General features: G+C 42.1%; 1 protein-coding gene across 2 annotated transcripts in view; it reads right to left on the reverse strand.

The window, feature by feature from the left end:
* Positions 1-1,110: 1,110 nt before the first annotated feature.
* Positions 1,111-21,088, reverse strand: part of il1rl1 (interleukin 1 receptor-like 1) — a 33,886-nt gene continuing 13,908 nt past the window's right edge. The window contains exons 1-10 of one of the 2 annotated variants that reach the window (XM_030080098.1): positions 19,857-19,981; positions 19,598-19,775; positions 18,512-18,662; positions 17,002-17,067; positions 15,128-15,254; positions 13,414-13,562; positions 12,325-12,459; positions 8,459-8,623; positions 5,910-6,055; positions 1,111-2,142 (exon numbers count right to left, since the gene is read on the reverse strand). In XM_030080098.1, coding sequence (XP_029935958.1) covers positions 1,900-2,142; positions 5,910-6,055; positions 8,459-8,623; positions 12,325-12,459; positions 13,414-13,562; positions 15,128-15,254; positions 17,002-17,067; positions 18,512-18,662; positions 19,598-19,775; positions 19,857-19,858 — 1,362 coding nt within the window. In that variant the 5' untranslated portion in view covers positions 19,859-19,981 and the 3' untranslated portion in view covers positions 1,111-1,899. Of the gene's footprint in view, positions 2,143-5,909; positions 6,056-8,458; positions 8,624-12,324; positions 12,460-13,413; positions 13,563-15,127; positions 15,255-17,001; positions 17,068-18,511; positions 18,663-19,597; positions 19,776-19,856; positions 19,982-21,088 lie in introns of those variants that run through there. The other variant, XM_030080097.1, reaches the window with a different exon arrangement.

The raw sequence follows: 21,088 nt of genomic DNA on the forward strand, positions 1-21,088 counted from the left end.
CATAACATTAACATTTCCTAAAGTTAACCATGTCTTTTTCCTAACCTTAACCAAGCTGTTTTGTTGGCTAAAGCTGCCCATATTCAGAGAAAATCCTTATCCATGGACATGAATATGTACATTATATGTGCTGCAGTGGTTGATGGACTGCAAACACAGAGCCAGTGCTTCTGAACTGTGACCTGAAACAAATCAGGTTTTACACAGGACAAGACATGAGAAAGGCAAGCCTGAGAGTACAGCATAGTAAAGAACACGTCAGGTACAGAAACGTAAAAATAAAACATGCATGTTATCTGTTCACACAAAATGATCAAGTTTCTGCAGAGCACGGTGCAGCTCATTCTGTGTCCAAGTCACTTTTACTGTTTTAACAGAGTAAAAAAGGCTGAGCTGCTCCTAAAGGCTTGTCCTGAGTCTCTTCATGAATCCTGGCTGTGTTTTGGGCGTAACATGCAGTGAACCAATCAGAGGCCGTCTCCCGTCCCCTTTAACAGCCAGGTGTGTCTCACCTTGGTGGGCTGCTGTTCTAATGGAGGATTCTCCAGGTAAGAAGGAAGGAGACGGAGTGAAAGCTCCCGAGCAGATCAGGACTCCATCTGAGCTCCCTGAGGTGAAGCAGCGTCCCTGCCCTGTGTGTGGGACAAGCAGAGCGGACGCTCGCCGGCGCCCCCTATGGAGGCCACCATCACTGTCTGATAATGAGCTTCAGACAGCAGAGAGACCTGCAGCACTGACCTCAGATCTGCTGTTTGCTGCTCAGTCACTTGCAGCTGCAGCTGCGGCTCAGTGATTCATCTGAATTGAACCCCCTCCTAATGGGACGTGGGACGTCTTTCATAGAAGGTTGAGTCCAGTTTTACTAGTTCCCTCTAAATCAGTTCTGCACCTGACCCAAACCCGTACCCGCTGTCAAACACATGGCTCCACTTTCTGTTTATTTTAACTTAAGTTTGGCTAAACAGCGAAGACACTGATGACGTCATTCTCACTGATCTCCCTCTGATCAGCCTCAGTCCCTGTCAGTCAGGACCTTCCCCTCGCTTGAATGAATGAATAAATAAAAACTGGTGGATTATTTGACTGACTTTATGCCGCCTTTCAAATGAGCACAATGCAAACAAACTCTCAGGCTTTAATGTGTTTCATCCTCTGGACAAATGCAGATATTATTTATTGATATATGTAAATGATCAGTGTCAATAATCAATCAATGTATTCATTTACTGTAAATGCTAATTAAAACACCATCAACTTTCCAGTTAAGTTTCTCGTCAGCATGAAGCTGAACATTTGTTTGACTGTACAAACTGTCAGCTGACCTTTCGTGATGAAACCAGTGAGTAATTCCTTTGTTTGGATGATATTTAAATTGAGATGGCGTCAGATCGCTTCACCAAAGTTTCGGTCTCGGTCCCCACAGAGCATTTAGAGCATGAGTGCCACTTCATCAGTGAATCCATACAGAAACAGCCACATCATTTAAACAGTGCATGACAGAGACGAGGCATGAAACAGTGCAGAGGACCAATACATTAAAGAAGAAATATGGGAAAAAATGCATCCTGACATATTAATAAGGGCACTGCAGAACAGGGAAGACTAATGTATTTCTAATTTCTTTTCTGAGTTAAAGCCCAGCTCCAGAAGACACCAGCTGGGGTCAGTGTTTGTCTAATAAATATAGTATTCCATGTGACTGAGCTTTCACAAAAAAACATTCAAATCAGAAAAAAAGTTGTAACATTACAGTAACAAATTAATAATTACAACTGTAATACCAATTTCTAAAATTGGCACAATGCTAATAAATAAGAATAAAAGTGTCTCCTCAGGGCCGCCATCAGTCAGTCTTTCCATCGGCAGAAACAAACATGCAAATGAAATCCGGCGAGGGTTTCAAACCACGACAGACGGCGTGGGGCTCCCGGCCGGCGCCGCGGGCATCATGTAGCGCACTCTCTTCCAGAATCTGGAGTTCCACTTGGCGGCGCCGCGGGAGCCCTCGCGCCACCTGATGGGGGCGCTCTTGCGGACCAAGTGCTGCAGGCCGGGGGGGAGGTGCGTGTAGCTCTGCATGTGTCCCAGCTGGATCATGATCACACTCATTTCCCTCTGGACCAGCGCCTCGTGCAGCCCCACCTGCAGCGGGACGGGGGACACCCAGTGTTAGCCAATGAACTTCAACAAACTCCTTTATGACAGAGACTCGATGCTACGGCGGTGCATTCAGGCCAGTTTAGGAAAAAACATTATGGAGCCAAGGGAGGGGGAGGGGGTAAAAACTCTGATTCTCAACCAATTCTATTTTGACATGGGATTTAGGAACAAGGAGATCCTGCTGATTTGAGCCCAGAATCACCAGATTGTTTTCTTCTGAATCGGCCCAAATCACAAGTACAGCTTCAGAGTGCAGATGCTGAGGAGAAGATTGTGATTCTGGGCTCAAACCAGCAGGATTTCCTCCAGACTGGATCCCACAGGAGGAGAACAAACTAGTTCTCACTGGATATTTTTTCCTCACAAATTTGTGACTTTATAATCCCAGAATATTCAAGTTTTTTTTGTCTCATAAACATATGATTTTAATTTCGAAAATTTGTATTTATTTTTTCTCAGAATATTGCCCTCCCTGCTTTGGCTCTGTAATTTTTTCCCACCCCTACAATGGCCCTAATACACCACTATACCATAACTACCAGAAAAATCTAGTTATGTTCTGTTTTGTTTTCCTGCAGTTGAAGATGTCTTAAACTCAGGCAGTTTGAAACCTGTTAGTGTTGTAGCTGCTGCCCAGCAGACGCCGGACAGGGAAAGACACGGCAACACAGCTTTACGTAAACTTTTTTAAACGTTTTTGCTATGTTGTGTGTACTAAGGAACTCACATCTGTGCAATAGCTCATACCACCAACATCACACACTGGCCCATGCCTACTTGATGCCAAAGCTGCCATTTCACATTAAAAGCTTTCTCATGGCAAACCAGTGGGAGGCTTTTATTGTGAAGCAAGCACAGGAAATCCTGTGTGTTTGCATGCGAGTAAAAACACATTCTGTGTTTAACAATGACTTTTTTTTTTTTTTTGGCCAATATGTTCATGTTTATGACAAAAGATACGGGTTTTTATTTAAATCACACACTGGCCCATGCCGACTAGAGGCAAAGGCTGTCATATCACATTAAAAGCCCTCCATTCGCAAACCAGCGGGAGGCTTTTATTGTTAAGGTGCTACAGGAGATCTAAACGGGTCGATTTGGGCTGGACCGGTGTCACCTCCTCACGTTCTGCTGTCTTTTAAAAATCACGGATGTTGTATTTTCAGCCGATTCGTTTGTAACAAAAGATTACAGTAGATTATAATCTGTAATCTCTACTCGCACACTGTGCTCCTAAATGACTCCTGTCTTTTGTGAAAACAGGAAATACAAACATTTTGACACAGTTCATCAGGCAATGTGTTTCTAACATCCCTGACAATATAACAGATAATAAAGATCAAATGATTCAAATTATTTATTTTTGAGAGGCCACAAACACAATAAACTCAGGAACTGATGTTTAATTAATTATTGTTTCATGCTGAGCTCTATATTGTCATGGCTTGGATTCAGTTCTGTGGTCCATATATTTTTTTTTTTTGCAAACAAAGAATCATGAATGTGTTTAATAAAATTAAAAAAAAAAAAAAAAAAAAAAACGTAATTCAAGATGATGTGTTTCCCCAATACGCTGTTGAGCAACTATGAACTCGTGCTAATTCCTGATGATTCATGAGGTATTAATGCATGACGTTATTTATTTTCATGCATGACTTAGCGCAGCGTTATCGACGTGACGGTCACAGTTACAGACGCTCACAACTGGAAGCGAAAATTCCTGTGTAGTCTTGAGGTGTTGAAATATGCCACATGCTTATGCCAATAGCAAGCTCACACTAGTGGCTATAAAATACAGATACTATGGAAATTCCTGTTATTAATTCTATATTGAGCTAAGAGCGATTTGAGGAAGAAAGAAATTGTCAAAAGAACTTTGGTTTTATTTTAGAGACTTTCTCATAAGTTTTTTTTTTTTTTTTGTTCTGTGGTAACTAATACGAGACACATGACAGAATGTGGAAGCACAGCATGACTCAGCAGTTTTAAGACCCTTACATCATGGATTAATGTGCAGACTATTTCAGTGATTTTCTGATAGTCAAAGAGCCGTCAGAAAACAGTGAAGCTACAGGCGTCCCCTCACTCCCAAACACATACATGCATCCAGATATCAGATATTAAGATGTGTTATGTGTGTAGTTTCTTTCAATGGTGTTAAATCTGCTAAAAAATGATCCTATTTAGTGTATTGATATGTTAGTTGTTTTTTTGTTTGTTTGTTTTTTGCTAAAGTTCTTTAATGGACCATTTATGGCTCTTAAGTGAACCATTTTTGATGGTTCTTGAAGGCGCCTGTAAGAGCCGTTTATTCATTTGTTTTCCTTGGTATTTATTGTTGGATGTTGTATGACACATTCTGAACACTGGGTGGCAGTGGTGTGTAATTGGGAGTGTGTGTGTGTGTGTGTGTGAATAGACAAGTTTACGCGCCAAATCCCGGGGGACGCCATTACCCTACAAAAATGCACTTTATTTCCGCCGGAAGTGGTTTGCGCAGCGTATGCCGGTGTACACAAACTTCCATGCTAACGCAGCTTCGTCTGGACATGTAGCTCGCTGCTCGTGAGGTTTCAATTTTAATAATTATGTCCTTACAGTGGGAACACGGTTCAACCACCTTGACTGTTTGTGTGAAAATAAAAGTTTATGTAAATGTAAAAATGTAATTTCATTTCATTATTGCACTGAACTACGATCATGAATGCTAGGCCTTATGTTCCTTAGTGTAACAGTTTCTTTTAACACAGTTCATCATTCATAGTAAGCTCATGCTGTACATTAATAACTCTGGATGAATGAATTGCTTTGAGGAAACTAAACAAGTGGCTTCAACAAGAAAGAGAACGTGTTTAATCCTAACAGGTATTAAACCGCAAAATACAGAAGCAGCCCACATAATTACATCACTATAAAATATTCATATATAATATTAAAAACTACAATGCACACAGTATTTGTTGTGTTTATTTGTATTTAATGAACAACATGGCTGGGTGCTGATAGACAGGGACACAAGGCAAGATTCTAAACCTCACGAGGCTCTGATCAGTGGACTCTTCAGGTTAACTAGGCCAGCACACTACCGCACACGTCGTTCCCGAACCATTTTTTTTTTTTTAAGTATCCATCTTTAATTTCCTTTCGTCGGCAGGACAGAGCTAGCTAGCTAAAAACCTATGTATGTCTGTGGTTAAAAACAAACCAGCACGCCAAAACGGAAATGGATTGCATCGATGGGAGGAGTTTAGGATGTAGAGCGGAAACGGCTCATAAACTTGTCTATATATACTGTATATAGGAAGTGTAACTGAGTCACAGGTGTGTTGCCAGTGTGGGGAGGTGTACAGTTTTTTGAGCGTGGCTGTGCGTCGACAGGGTGTAGGTGGGTTTCCATCCACCTGTTTTTACTCACATTTTCAATTTCCGCATTAAAAAACCCAAATGGAAACACTGAAAATTTAAAAAAAATCTCCAAATATCGCAAACAAATTTTTACACGTGGGGGAAGCGGAAAAGTTGGCGTATCAATAAAAGGAAAATGCTCACCTCGTCCACAGAGGTGGACGGAAACGTGCATAAATTCGCATTTTGTTTTGCCGATTTTCTGAAAATTCGGTTAAAATTTGTGATAGATTTGGATGGAAACCCGACTTGTGAGAATAAATAAGCATCACAAGCATCACAGTATAACTGCCTTCTTAAGAAAGAAAAGAAAAAAAAAGTTAACGAGACTTTCAAACCCTCACCTGCCAGTCATACCCGCTGACCCCGAGGTTTTCAGAGGAGGCGTTCTTCTGGCCCAGGACCTCGGACCCGGAGTCTGGCCCCGGGGTGAGGATGACTATCAGCCTCCTGCTCAGTCGAATGCGGGACTCCACCAGCTCCAGACGGTCTGGGAGGGGGCAGACAGATGGAGACGCACACGCTTAACAAAAACTGTCTCACATAATGCCAGAAAATGACTCTAGATGAAAAAAAAAAAAAAAAAAACCCTCCATGGTGCTTTAAAGAACCATCTAGGAAGGTAAGAAGAAACATACCAAATCAGCAGAGGACTTTTTCCTACAACTACATCAGGAGAGAAGGAAGAGAAGAGAGGAAGGGGAATTATATTAAATATATATTGTATTCTTGGATTCTTAATGTCTTATAGTCATTTAAGGATTAACAGTTATATGATCAGTTCATGAGTCATTTAGGGTTAGGGTTAGGGTAACATCTGAAACTGATTTTTCCCAGCAAAAACAACGTCTCTATCCAAGACAATTTAAGGGGGAAAATAACAAAAAACATGTTGAGTTAAGTGTCTCTAACTGGCTTCAGGCATGTAGGTTTTGGCTGCTTCATAAAACTTTGGTAAATGTTATGTTCTCATATTACAGTTTTTTTCAACTGTTTACACACAATTTTGAAAACAGGGCTCCTTTTTTTCTAAACAACTCACAAAATTAACCAAACACCACACCCAATTTGCAGAACACCCCTGTTTGTTTGCAGAATGAAACATATCAGCCAAAACCATAAACACATTGATAAAAATCTTATTTTGTTCTCACGTCACTAACAGTCTTTCAATGATCGTACATTGTTTCAGTCTATTACATACTACCATAATAAATTCAAAACACATTTGTAAAAACTCTTTTTTAAGAAATAGTGATGGAATTTATTCAGAAATATTGTTTGAGAGCATGGTTATGGGATAATTTAGATGACAAAAATATATTGACAAACCCAATACATTCTTCATGATTACTTTGAGGTATACAGAGAAAGTACACAAGTACTATAAACGTACCAAGTACTGCACAACACTGATGCTGCAGACTGAAAATATTTATTTCTTACCATATTCTCAGTTATAGTAACATGTCAATCAACAAGGAAAATCAGAACAAAATAGTAGTTTTCTTATCTGTAGACAAACAGGACTGAGAGTTCTGCCAAATCTCAGCAGAAATACAGCAGCGACAGTCATTCTTCTTCTTTGTTCAGATGCTATCACTTCTTCATGTCCCTCTCTACCTCTTCCTCTAGCTCGGCCTCTTCCTCTACCTCCTTCTTCTCCTCTTTGAGCTCCTCCTCTCATTCTCACTCTTCTTCTTCTAACTCCTTCCATTTTTGTTGAAGACAGGTGAATTTACCTGCTGGCTTTTATACCTACCTGAGTGCTGTGTTTTCAGGTCAGCACCTGTGTGTTTCCACACCAGGTCGATGTGCTTATCCAGTTTGTTCATTAGTGTGCTCACTGACAAGCCAGGGCTTTGTAATGAGAAGGAAACAGCCTCACAATCCTTATCTGTGTCTGAGGTTTTGCAAATCACTGTGTGTATTGTTTTGCAAAAAGTGTGAGGCTGAGTCTGTGCTTATTGTTGTGCAACTCTGAACAGGTGTTTTGCTTGTTGCGTGTAAAGATTTGTTAATTGTGTGAAATTTTTCATTTTAGTGGGTAAACAACCGTAAAAAAATGTAAATCCTGAGTGAGATGGTGTTTGGCAGGGTTTCTGTTCTCTTGGTCTAATGTCGTTTTGCTGCCACCTAGTGGAGTAAAGTGTTATTTCAGCTTAGCACTGTGCCACATTATCAAATCAACAGCCCTTGTGTTGAGCAGCAAGTGTGCAGTAAAAAGTAAAAAGTATGACTCCTGCAGGTCTGTTATCATGCCTGTGTGTCCAAAGGGCACCTCTTCATTTTTTTTTAACTCAAAAAACTTTTTAAAAATGTTTTTCGACCCTCTTTGATCCCCATTGTCCATCATAATTTAGTGTTTCTTGACCTGTTAGGTGTCTAGGACCCTGTATGTAGTTGATCAGATTTAATCTCAGGGGCCCCTTCTGGTAAGATCTGTTATTCCATAATTGTCTATATTGTAAAAAGTGTGACACATATGAACAAAATAGTTCTTAAACATTCTCTCATTGGGCTAACTTCGAGTCAGTGAAATAACAGCGAAATTAAAATATTGGCCATTTCTCTGGGGACCCCTGGACCCTCCTCAAGGACCCCAGAGGCTCCCCAGGCCCCAGGTTGAGAGCCACTGTCATCATCCATCATCCTTTCCAGCTTTGTGGATATCCAATATATGACTAATGACTAGTGGATGTTGGAGTAAATAAATCTGTAAATAGCAAATAAATAAAATACAAAATTACATTAAAAAATAATGAAAATAAATTTAAAATAACATAAGATAAAATTTAAATTAGAAATAGAATAAATAAATTTCAAATAGAATTAAAGAAAATAAAATTTTAAAAAATAAAATAAATAAAATGAAATAACAGCCAGCTCTGACCTTCCCCGGGTATGTCGTCCCTGCTGTGGATGAAGAGTCGGTAGTTGCACTTTTTCTCCAGAACAGACGGCAGCACGTTGGTGACAAAGTTACAGAGCGTCTGCTCCGTCGCCTTGTCGGCGCTCTGCGTCTGGTAAACCACGTAGGCGTCGTACTGCTTCCCATCTGCAGCACAGCAACAGCACCACAGTCAGTGTCACTCATTTCCATCAGTAACTTTTTTCTTTTTTCTCTCTCTTTTTTTTTTAAATAAATAATTTAAAAGAAGGGAATAAAAAAATTATGGAGCCAGGGGAGGGGGTGAAATTCAAGATTGCAGTCGTAAATTTACAGGAAAAATTCAAAAATTCATGAGGAAAAAAAAACTTGAAAATTCTGAGATTATTAAGTCACAAAATTATGAGAAAACAACTCAGAAAAAATGTTTTTCTTTGATTTCAAAGAATATCTTTTCTCAGAGTCTTTCCTGCCTACACCGGCCCTCACACACCGTCTTAAATTTCAAATCCGCTGAAAAGAAGAAGTTTTTCATCGAGAAATCATCCTCAGTCAAGTCAGAGGTCGTCTTTTCAGTCACAGTGCTCGTCAGAACGGCATTCGGAGGATAATTACAGTTGCTCATTATATATATATTTTTTTATAAATTCTTATTTATCCTTATTTTTATATATTCTTATATTTTTAAAATATTCTACTACTAATGTATTATTGTCTACTACTAATGTATTATTATGTTTCTTTTTTGAAGCGGTGGAGGTTAGTGAGGGGCAGTTTGAACCCCTGGGACGTCAGTCTGCTCTTGAGCAAGGCACTGAACCCCAAAAAGGAGAAGCTCCCAGTCTGACTGTGAAGCAGGACTGTCTTTTTTTCCTCAGAATGGAACGAAACCCTTCAACTGCATTTGTGTAGAAGACAAAAAACGAAACCTGGTTTAAGTCAGAATCACAGCTTTTGATTTGGAGTAAACAACTCCCCCAAAAATTACGACAAAGAGCGCTGACGGCGATGCAGTCGTGAGTCATGACATAAAAATCCAACACGCCCAGGGACCATCAGACCCCCGAAGCCACCATACAATCCCTCAGCCCTCTGATTACTCAAGACTCATCCTGTCCCCCGTCTAAATGCACCACAGCTGTGGGAGCAGTTACAGCCGGCTTGGCGCCCCCATGTGGTGGGAAAAGGAATCGCATGTGGCAAATAAATCACAGGGATCTGTCTGAGGTGATGACATGAATCCTTCTTCCACAGAGCGAGGTCAGACGTCACCCAGATTACATAAATTCACTTTCAGTGTCTCACTGAGGACGCCCATCTGGCTGGTCTCCTCTGGCTTGTCTGGACAGAAGCAGAGCTGGAAGCACAAGAACAAAATGACAGCAGAAAAAAATCTTCTCATTGTGCCTCCACCTCCATTTGAATGATCCTCAAATGGGGGTCTGCATACCCTTTATATTTCATTTTTAGGTTTTATTTCATATTCATTTTATCTTCAGTTCTCCCTCTGGGTTTCCTGAAGGTGTCAGATGTGTGTGTTTGTGGTTTAAATCTGCTGCGGTGGTCCTCAAGTGAGGACATTTGTTCACTAAGACCAGGAAGGCAAGACGAAAAAAATAATCCAGTAAATGGATCAGTGGTTGAAAATTCGCAGCGATACAGCTGAAAACAAGGAGGAAGAAGAGAAAAAAAGAAGCAGAAACAGAAACAAGGAAATCTCTTCAGCGTCAGGTTGCTGTTTCACGATCTGGTAGAGCACGAGTCGGGGTCAAAAAAATATTTCAAGGGGGGTGCAATACTGAAAAAAGTCAGAGAACCACTGCTTTAACCACCCACAGAGAAAAAACAGGTGATCAGTTGCCACACAAACCAGGCATCCTCCTTCTCCCCTGTAGAGGTCAGGCTTCACACAGACTGGGCTTTGGGGCTTTGGGGCTTTGGGGCTTTGGGCTTTGGTTCAGTGCCTTCCTTCCTTCCTCAGGCCGCCCGGGCAGCACGCGGTGTCACGGCCTGTTTAGGCGGAAGAGATGGGGGAGAAAACGGCGTCTCTGCTCTCGGAGCGCGAGAGGCTCAGCACGCCACGTCCTTCTCTTCCATCTGGGACGTCCCGATCATTTTCCAACATGTTTGACTTTTTTCTTTTTCGCTGCTCTTATCTTGAGCCTTGATTTGTCACACTGGCCAATCAGATCACAGCAGGACACCTGTGTCGTTCATATAGACTGAACGGCTGGAAATCAGAGTAGTTACAGTTGTCATAGCAACAGCTGTAAACATTCAGCTGATGTCACGGCATCGGCACAAGAATTCGTTTATGTCAGGAGAACAGACGCACAGCTAACGGAAACATGTTCTGTCTTCACAAGGAAGTGAATAAAATAATTGTGAAAATGACTTTATGTTTGATTTTGATTCAAATAAAAAAAGCACTGGTTTTGGGTAAAGTCGAGTCTCACCTACTTCATTAACAGCACTGCAGCTACAGATTAATTTAGCTCACATCTAATTAGCTAATATTAACATTAACCTGAGGGGCTATGAATTTGCCTCCAGTCATTTTTAAATACCTGCAGCAGCACGCTGATGATTTTAATCTCATTCATTAACTTATTAACTTTAACTCCCCTGTTTGTTTTTGCTGCAGCACTGTGACACAGGTCCACCTGACAGCCAGGGGCTTGTTTTGTCACCATGGACGTTTCATTAAATTTATTTGAACAAACTCTTCTGCCAACGCGGTGACATCAGCTGGGTGTTTACAGCTGTTGCCTTGGCGACAGGAACCACCTGGACTTCCGCTTTGCCCACAGAGGTCCACGCGGTTCAGCCCATTCAGTTTCCATGGGGTCATCACTCTGTGCATTCTGCAGCTGACACACACAGCGGACACGACTGCACCTTTCATTGTCAAAGTGTCCGACCTCCAGCTCTCTGTGTGAAACTGAGCTTCCTGACCCTGGATGCTCCCACGCATTAGTATACGTCCTTTTTTCCATCTGCATGTATGCATTTGGGAATGAAAACTGCAGTCAGTTCGTCCACACTCGCTGTCTTTACCGACGGCACCTGAACGTCTCATCAGCTCTGTTTGAGGCTGGCCGACTGCAGCAAACTACAGTGTGACTGTATGATGAGGATGATTTGATTTGATTTTGACTTTAGTGGCTCTGCAAACGTGAGATGCCCTGAAACACGCTGTCATGTGCTTCTGACATTAACTGACATTTTTTTTGTAGTTTCAGTTTTATCAGTCATATGCAAGTGAAAGGCAGAATGAGTAGGATTTGTCAGCTGTGGCTTGTAAATGCAACATTCAAATTTGGCCTCAAAGCTGGCGAGGGTAACTGTCAGCAACCAGTTTTTGTTTCCTAGGGTGGCGATGGAATGAAACGCCCAAAATGTAACGTCGCTGTCCTAGAACAAGGCCAGTAGCGTGTCGCTCTTCATCCTCGTCCTCCCCTCCCTCAGTTCTTGCCAGCAGGAGGAGGCCAAGCCCAGATTCACCCTCATTCGCTTGGTGTTTCGCGCTTCTAGATCTCCAGTTTTCTGCCATTTGTGTGATTTTCATAGCTCCCTATTGGATGCGGTGCTATTGATCTGGCACCGCGCTGCACTGTGATTGGCTGGGAGCAACACACCCACCGCCCAAAGGCCGACACCCAGAGGAGTCCCGAGCTCAGAGGACAGCGTCTCTGAGGACACACACACACCAACACACACTGCTAGTGGCTCACAGGTCACGATGGAGAGGATTAGTTTTGCGTTTCTGGGAGAATCCTACTCATTCTGCCTTTAAAACAGAGTCAGTGTCACGAAACGTGCTGGAGGAGAGTCAGGTCAGCTCAGACACACGTGCAGCCACGGCACACCTTCCTTCCTGCTGTGCACGAAGCAGCGTCTGAAGAGGAGGGCGAGCTCGATGGCGAAGCACTTGACCATCACGGCCGCCAACACACACAGGAACACCACACACACTGCTGCCGTGATGAGCGGAGTCAGCGACTCTGGGGGGAAACAAGTGGAATGAAGAGGCGTAAGTCAGCGTGTTGGAGTTTGGAGCACGTGGTCACAGATGTTTGTGTGTGTGTGTGTGTGTGTGTGTGTGTGTGTGTGCATCTGATAATGCAGGTGTTTTGAATGTGACTGAGGTTTATTTTCTCATGTTTGTGTCGCCTGGAAGGAAAATCCACCCTAAACCACACACACACACACACAAAAAACACAGCCTGTTGGCACTGTGTGTTGGGTTTAGCTGCAGGGGCGGAGCTACCAGGGTGGCATGGGCTGGCAGCTGCCACCCTAAAAACAGGCTTTTCCACCCCAGTTTGGGCAATTTAATAGAAAAAGATTAAATGTTGCAGCCGTTCAGAAATTATACATGACTGAAAATCTGCTGTCTGAGTGCAAGTGAATGTGGCATGAAATGAAACAGCGACAGCTACCGTTCCTCCCGATTATTTCTCTAGCTCCGCCCCCGTTTAACTGTTTGGTGCATTGTTGGATCACTGGTCAACCGTGGACGTGGAGTCTTCACATCCAGATATTTCCAGTGGCTAAAATGCAGCTTGTTATCAGAAAATATTTCAGCGATCTAAAGAAGACCGTGACGTTATTCTCACGGCATTATCGCTCATTCTTGACCGGAAAAACTGAACGGCTGACTGAATGTTTGTATGCCTCTTCGTCCACCTTTGACTCGCAGCAGAGAGTTTCACGCCTGTTTTCTGGGGGTTGAAAATGTAGGAAAACACTGAATGAAGCAGAAGTGGACAAGGCAGGTTGAGGGGAAAAGGGTTTGCCAGAAATTAAACTGCAACACTTCATGACAAAATAACTCCTGAGGTGCACCGAGTGCCAGGCTGGTGCGACCCGACGGCGTAAGAGTTTGAGGGTGGACTTTCCCTTTAATGGCCCTGAATGTCTCGGCGTCTGTGTGCTCGTGCATCCTCTCCACTCACCTCTCGGCTTCAGAGTTAGGGTTTGGTTCACTGACTTGTAGCTGTTGGTGGCGCGGCACTGAAACTTGGCCTGGAAGTCGCGAGCCGACACCCTGTGGATGGTCAGCACCGCAGTGACCGAGCTGTGCTGTGAGGGCTGCACAATGGCACTGAAGCAAAAAGACAGAGTTTGGTTCAGCATGAAAGCCAAGAAAAAAATTATAATCCAAGTGAAAAGAAAAAAGTTGTACTCTCAAAAAGTTGTCACTGTGTGTTCAGACCAGACACGAAGCCTGTTTGCACGTGAATACGCGTGCGAATTTTGCTTAAAAATTGAAACTCACACAAATATGCAAATGACACAATGTTTGCGTTTCTGCATTACTGGAAATTCTGGTCATTTGAGTCTTCGCATTGACTTTGGATATAACTGCACTGTTTTAAAATCTCTATTTGCGTTTGGTCTGAACACACTGATATTATTAACTGTCTTATTGTTCTTCCCACACAAAAAATGTAATAATAAAAGTCCTCCAATCCATCTGACCACATAGGTTGTTTGTTCCAAGCCTCTGATACAACCCACATGAGCATTTCATAAGTGAGTTAACATTTTTCAAGCCACTAAAAACACTTGGTTTAGGTTTGGAAATGGTTATTGTTCAGGTTAGAATATGGTTTTGCATAATGATCAGGAAAAAGTTAGGGTTAAGGTTATGAAGCTTATGAAGGTTATGTTAGTATACATTAGCTAATATTTGTTAGCTAATGTTATCTTCCTAAAAACGAACAGTGCCTGAGCTAGGATTTGAATTTTTGAATGATTTGGATTGGCCAGCTGAGTGAAAGGCTGTTGACTGAACCCACCTGTCCGCCCACCTGGCCGCGTTTGTCTGTGCCTTAACACCACACCACAGTGTCATTCTTTACACGACCACTAGAGGTCGCTAAACTTTAAAATGTAACTATAGGTTATAATAAGCGGCTGTACAAACGACCTATAGGCTTGTTTTTTTTGCCCGAAGACAGTCTCAAATAAAATGTATTCCTGAGATTAACCTTCTCAAATTTGTTCTTGAGCTTTTTTAACTTGAAGATAATCTTTCATTAAAATTCCTGCATTGTAAAAGTTAGCTTACATTCAAATAAATTTTAGACGGTTGGTTTTAGTTCAGTCTTCACAGGTTTCCGTACACCTAGCAGCATGATTAACTTTCACTTTAAGCTTTATTTGGTGCATCCATGTATACCTATAGTATGTCTCTGGTCTAGTGAAAATTAGTCAGCAAAATTTCACTTACAGTCTTTAGCCAAACAACGGCACATATTCTCTCCATCTAAAAATGTCGAGTTGCACTTGTACCCCAACATGTAGACATTTGTTATAGACAGACAGCATTAATATAGATAAACAGGCTCATTTTAACAAACAGATTTAAATAGATTCTCCTTGCATGAATGGAAGTGAGTCTAAAGAAGTGTGCAAATGTGAAAATATTGTGGAATTGCATTCCTATGCTCTTCTATTCTATTCTGTTCTACGTATCACTACACAGTGGTGGTGGTGATACGCAGGTTGATTCTAGCACATTAACCTGTGTATCAACTTATGGAAAAAAATTCTCAGTACATAGTCTACTGTGTGAATAATTAAAGTCCTTTCTTCGCAGTGATCAGATTGGTATATCGATTGGTATACTGATTGGTATGCTGTGTAAATTCTTTTTCTTCTCACCTGTCAACATTCATTGTGTATCCGACTTCGTCACGGGCAGACTCCCCATCAATGAACCATCCAACACTACACCCATATAGCAAATTCCTTCCACAGTAAGCCGTGCAGTTCAGTGTCACACTGGTGCCTGACAACAAAGTAAAATGCAACAAAGTCAGTTTTTCCACCATTGGTTCAGACCAGAGAAAACAAACCGGAGGTGGGAGACGGTGTCACATTAGCCGGCTTTCCACTGTGTCACCAAATGTGAGCATGCTAGTTGCATTTCCATTGTCTCTTCCGGTCTCTGTTGGCTCCTCAGTGGGGCTGTCGGGGCCAGTTTCAACCTGCTGATGGCCCAGAGAATCCCTATGGGCCAGACAGGGCTAACCAAGCTCTGAGGTGGAGTTAAGGCTCGTGGGTGGGGCTTACCTGGCTTTGGGTGGGGAGACGGGGCAGCTGATGAGTACAGATGTCAGCATCAGTGGTCAAAAATGGAGAACAAGCGGCAGTCCTGGTCAAACGAGGACATTAGGGCTCTGCTCACTCTCTGGGCAGAGGACAATGTCCAACGTCAAATCGGCACTGTTTGCCGAAATGAGGACTTCATGTGAGATATAATGAGAGAGCTAACCCTAACCCTAACCCTAACTTCCAGTTTAGCTAGGATAATTTAACTAGAATAACTAGAATACCGTATTTCACCAATTAATCGCCCGGCCGCAAATAGCCGCCGGGTTCTTATAAACGCCTGGGGTCTGCACCCATTTTGCGTATTAAATGCCCACCCGAATAACCGCCGGGGTGATTATTTGCATCATAATGAGGTAACCCAAAATAAGGCTACTCACCTTATTTTTGCAGAAGTAAACAGTTAACCGCACAATAACTGTGTGGCACTTCCGTTTTCTGTCAAAATAAGAGCGCTAGCTAACGTTAGAAAAAAAGGGTGCACCGTAATCTTAAATTGCCCGACTGTAAATATGTTGGACAGTAACTGTCATCACAATAATGGCCTGGTGCAGGTCTGTGCAAAAATAAATAAAGGCCTGCAGCGAATAGCCGCCTGGTTCTTTTAAACGCCCGGGGTCCAAGTTGATTTTGCGTATTAAACGCCCAGGCGATTAATTGGTGAAATACGGTAATTTACTCATGCTCTTCTAGACTTTCCAAACGTAATCGGACTGAATGGATTAAATTCTGCTAGTGAAACAAGTCGTTTCGGGGGGTTTATGACACTCAAATAAATGTATTCACCATTTTTCTAGCCACTTCCTATCCCGTTATTGTCTGAGAAAAATGCGTTTTGGGCCACAGCGCATCACGTGATGCTGCAATTCCACATTTGGCCAGTATGCAAAACTGGCTTCAATGTGCGGCGCTGTTCCTGGGGGCTTGGGTCTACTGAATAAGTTGTTGAATGGTGAACCTGGAAGTATTAGGCGGTGAGCACTTTAGAAAAAAGCTCCCGAATTATGAGGAGAAACTTCGGATAGAAAAACTATTCAGGATCAAAGCATTATTTGTGTACTTCCGAATATCGTATTCGGGCTCGGATACATACCTATTGTGTGCACAGGACGTGAGTAAGAGATCAAACTCAAGTTCTTGTTTTGCAGCACAAGGTTGTCTGACTTCAGACTTCTTGTGTCATCCCAATTGTGCATGTTCTGCTTGGTACACTGGTTTAACAGGTAAACTCAGGAACAAACTGCGGGTGATGCATCATCAGTATTTATGAAATGCATCCCCTCGAATTCACATTGGTGCTGTTGAATTCACAAGTGTAAGACTGCCAGGACATCTCACAGCAGAACAACACAAGCTGCATCATATGTACATTATCAGCGGGTATACTCCAGAACACTTGTCTTCCCAAATAACTGAAAGCTTACCTGCATCAACAATCTGCACGTCGGAGGTTGGAGTGATGATTTGTGGTGTATGGCGGACAGAGGGCTCTGCAGGTTAGCAAAAGAAAACACAAGGATGAGCCTTACATCGTGCTCAGTTCTATTCTGCATAGCACTTCATGGTGTGTTTAATGATAGATAATAGATAACTGGCTGTGGTGCGACTGTACATGCACCCACTTTAGCAAACACCGTGTTGAAAATGAGCTCATGTTGCACCACTAGATTCTAAACATAATCCTAAATTATCCATGCCTAAGTCTGACATAAGGCCTGTTAACATAAGAAATCTTTAAGTTTCAGCTCATGCAACAAAGCCTGGGCTGCTGGGTTCAAACCGCTCTGGAGAAGTGCGGGCTGCGATGGCCTTTTACACAAACACACAGCTGGTGGTATCATAAGCTCATTGTTCAGTCACATAAACAAACCATGTGAGTCATGAGATCGCTGAAGATAAACCAAAGCCAGCAGCTGGGACGGTGAAAGTGAGCCATTACTATGCAATTATCACAATTTTTGTAAGGAAAATCTACGTTGATGTTGTGCTCTTCCTGTTTCCAAGTCCACTGCAGTGTAGCCTCTCGCTTTAATCCTAACCTAAACCATGCCTACAGCTCCTCTGATTGGTCTGCTCTTTTTGAGCCTTCCCATGATGCTTCAGTGGCCACATGTGAGGGTTATTTCTTGAACAGCCATGGACTACTTTCCCAGTTTTCCAGGACATCACTGTGGTCGGTGACAGAAGATAAGACGATTACAGTCACTGAGCGGTGTGTGAATATGTGCAGTTCAAATCAAACACCTTTGTATTACTAAATGGGCTTTCTTCTTCTTTTGAATAATGCCTGTGGCCTGCTGTCAGTCAACACAGCGTGTGCTGATGTGTAGAGCTGAATGTGTAGAAGCAACAGAACGGTGTTCAATCCAAAGTGTAATACAAGACTTCTGAGAGTGTGAATACAGGTAAACAAGCAGGCTACTACTTACTTTTTTTTTTTTTTTTTTGGAAAATGAGAGTGGTTTGAGGAGAAGGTAGATGGTGGAGCTGCGACCGTTGAACACATTTTTCCATCTAGGTAGAGGAAGATCTACCACTAATTAACTTTTCCTGAAAACACCATCCTCTCTTTTCTTAAAATCCAAAGATGTGTTTTGTGTAACTCAGACAGCTTCAGAGCTGCCGTAAGGTTTATTTCTTCACTTTGATGGATCCAGGCTAACTCCCATAGGCTTCAAGTCTTTATGCTAAGCTAACACAAAATGCTACCCACATGAACCAAACCACTGGATGTCCAGAGGGGAAAATGGTGTCTTACATCTGGTCTCAGTCTGGGGATGTTGGAAAAAGGAGATTTGGCCAAAAACAGTGGAATTTTCCTTTAAGCCTACAGCTAAGGAACCCAAGACAGCAGACGGCGGTGTATGTGCTGACTCAGTCCAACACAGTCTGTTTTTTTTTTTTTTTTTTTTAAAGCTTTGAATGCTCTCTCACCTTCTATCTGGAACATTCTGGAGGCTGTGGAGTTGTACACTCTGTGGTTGTACGTGAAGGTGCAGACGCATGTGTACATGCCCTCGTCAGCCTTGGTGACGTTGTTCAGCCGCAGGATTTTGTCATGTTTGCCGTGAAGGAGAGTGAAGTTCTGAGGCGGAACGGAGACGGGACGGGAATAATGAGCAGGGTCAGAAAAAGGACAAGTCAAACAGAAGACAGGAAAACTGTTCTCATCCAACAAGCGAGATAATATTCCTTTAAATTCCCACGCCAGAAACACATGCTCCTATCCTGTGCTAAAATGCTGACATGAAGTGAGACTAATCCAATCCTTTCCACATTTTTTCCATCTATATCTCCGTAGACAGCTGTGGTCTGTGCATTGTGACTCTCCTCAATGCACTCATTGTTTTTCAACTCAGTGTTACGTTTATTTTGTGCACGTTTCAGAATAAGAGCATCAGCTGAATGCCTAAACTTTAACTGTAAATAAGACTTAAACCTGCTCACACTAAAATATCTATAGAATCAGCATATGAACTGTCACCAATATTTGCATGAGTCTGAGTCACTTGTTGAAAAGCCTGACATATGTGATATGTCTTAACATAAATGACGCTCAGAGCAAAACAATATATACAATGCTGAAGATTAAAGGGATAATAAGCAAAGTTTTTACTGTCCCATAGCAGAAAATGAAAACAGAAATCTGCAGGGCGCTGTCAATCAAAACCAAAACCGGCGTTATTCCTTGGAGATTACAAAACTAATTTGTCTGTTTTGGGGGCAAAAAAAAGGATCAATAAAAGGTCAATAAAAGTCAGAGATTACTTAAAGCATCTTTAAAGATCAGGGCACAAACACACCTGCCTGGCAAGAGCACGAACCGCACGTGCACTGCAAAAAAAAAAAAAAAAAAAAAAAAAAAATCCACAAAGAAATGGAAATAAAATAAAACTTAATAAGCTCTGCATTTGTTTTTGTTTTTTTAATCTCATATTCCTGCCTCATCTATGTGTCTCTGTCAAACACACTCAGCCTAACCCACTGAGCATCAGATCTGAGTCTGAAGTGTCTCCTTACCCTGTACCAGGTGAGATTTCCACCCTCGTCCATGCATAAGCTCTCGATGCGCTGTAAGCAGGGGATCCAGGGGTTTCGGTCAGGGACTCGGACCGTAAACTGGAGCTTTCTGTTTCTTGCAGGGTGGACGGTGACCTCTGTGTAATAGCAGTTTGTTTCTTCTGAGGATAAGTTATGCCTAGGACAGAAAAGTTAGTTAACAGTGTAAAGCATTGATCAAAATACAGCTACAAATACATAAAAATACAAAAAAACATACATTTTTATATATTTAAAAAATATAAAGATTTTGTGCTGTTTTTCAGTTCTTGGGTGGGTTTTGCGACATGTTTTTTATTTAACAAAGACAAAGGGAAGTTTTGAGTGATCAGTTTTAAATGTTCAGGATGTTGTATGTTCTTAGCCTTCTGGGTAAGATTTCTCTCTGCTCACTGCACATCTGCCTTGCTCAGCACGATCAGGTATCAAAACAACCCAACAATTAGAAAAATGTCCATTAGTAATTCTGTTGGTTCAATTTGAAGTTACACAGAAACAATAAAATAACACTTTTCAGTAAACTCTGTTGGAAGCAGAGGTCGCGCTACACTTTTTCGTTGTCTGTCATTTTGACTGACAGGGTCGTAAAAATCCCGTCATAATCTATTTTTACCAGTCACTAATTTTTTAAATGATAAGGACATATTCAATAGCATTTCATTTTCATTCATTTTTAATTAATATTCAGTCCAAAGTTAGCTGAACAGAAAATCCAAACCATATCTTTTTAAAGAAACTTCTGCCACTCAACTGCCGCGACGTTTTGAATGCGGCAAATTTAATCATATAACATCCTACATTATTTGAAATATTAACTATCTTGTAACTATCTATTGCCATGCCAAGTCCATCGCCATTTATTCTTATTAACCCTGCAATTAAACTAAATCCGCCTTGATTTATTTTGCTTTCTATGGTTGTAGAATTGTCAGAATTGTGCAATGACTGAGTGATTTCGCACACCATCGGAAAGCTCCGGTTCTCTGCTCTCAGAAACCGTCTCATTTTTTTTCGGTCGCACCATTGGTTCAGGACTCTTCTGTGATTGGACGGTTGAAGTGTCAGTAGTCCTAAGGAGTTACCATAATGGCACTGTATATAGGCGCAAAGCTCCGTTTCTCCGGTTTTAGACGGTTTTTTTTTAAGTTTCTGTGTGTCATAAACGGTCTAGGAGATAAAGCTATGTAGAGTAGGCATGCCGAATCCTGTCGGCGCCGACATCATCGGTTTAAGAGACATCTTTGCTGTCTTCCCCGGGCTTCATTAACCTGCGGTCCATCCTGTGGGCTGCAGTGCGTCACTGAAGGCTGACGAGGCTCACTTTGGACGGTACATGGAGCGCCTCACTGTCAACACCCAAGTCCCGCCCCCGCCCTACTTCTGATTGGCTAGGAGGCCTATTGTTAGTGTGGTTGAGAACGAAAGCTGCACTTCTATTGGATCCAGAGATAT

The sequence above is a fragment of the Myripristis murdjan genome, chromosome 21 (assembly GCF_902150065.1).
Source record: "Myripristis murdjan chromosome 21, fMyrMur1.1, whole genome shotgun sequence".
NCBI classification, from domain to species: domain Eukaryota; kingdom Metazoa; phylum Chordata; class Actinopteri; order Holocentriformes; family Holocentridae; genus Myripristis; species Myripristis murdjan.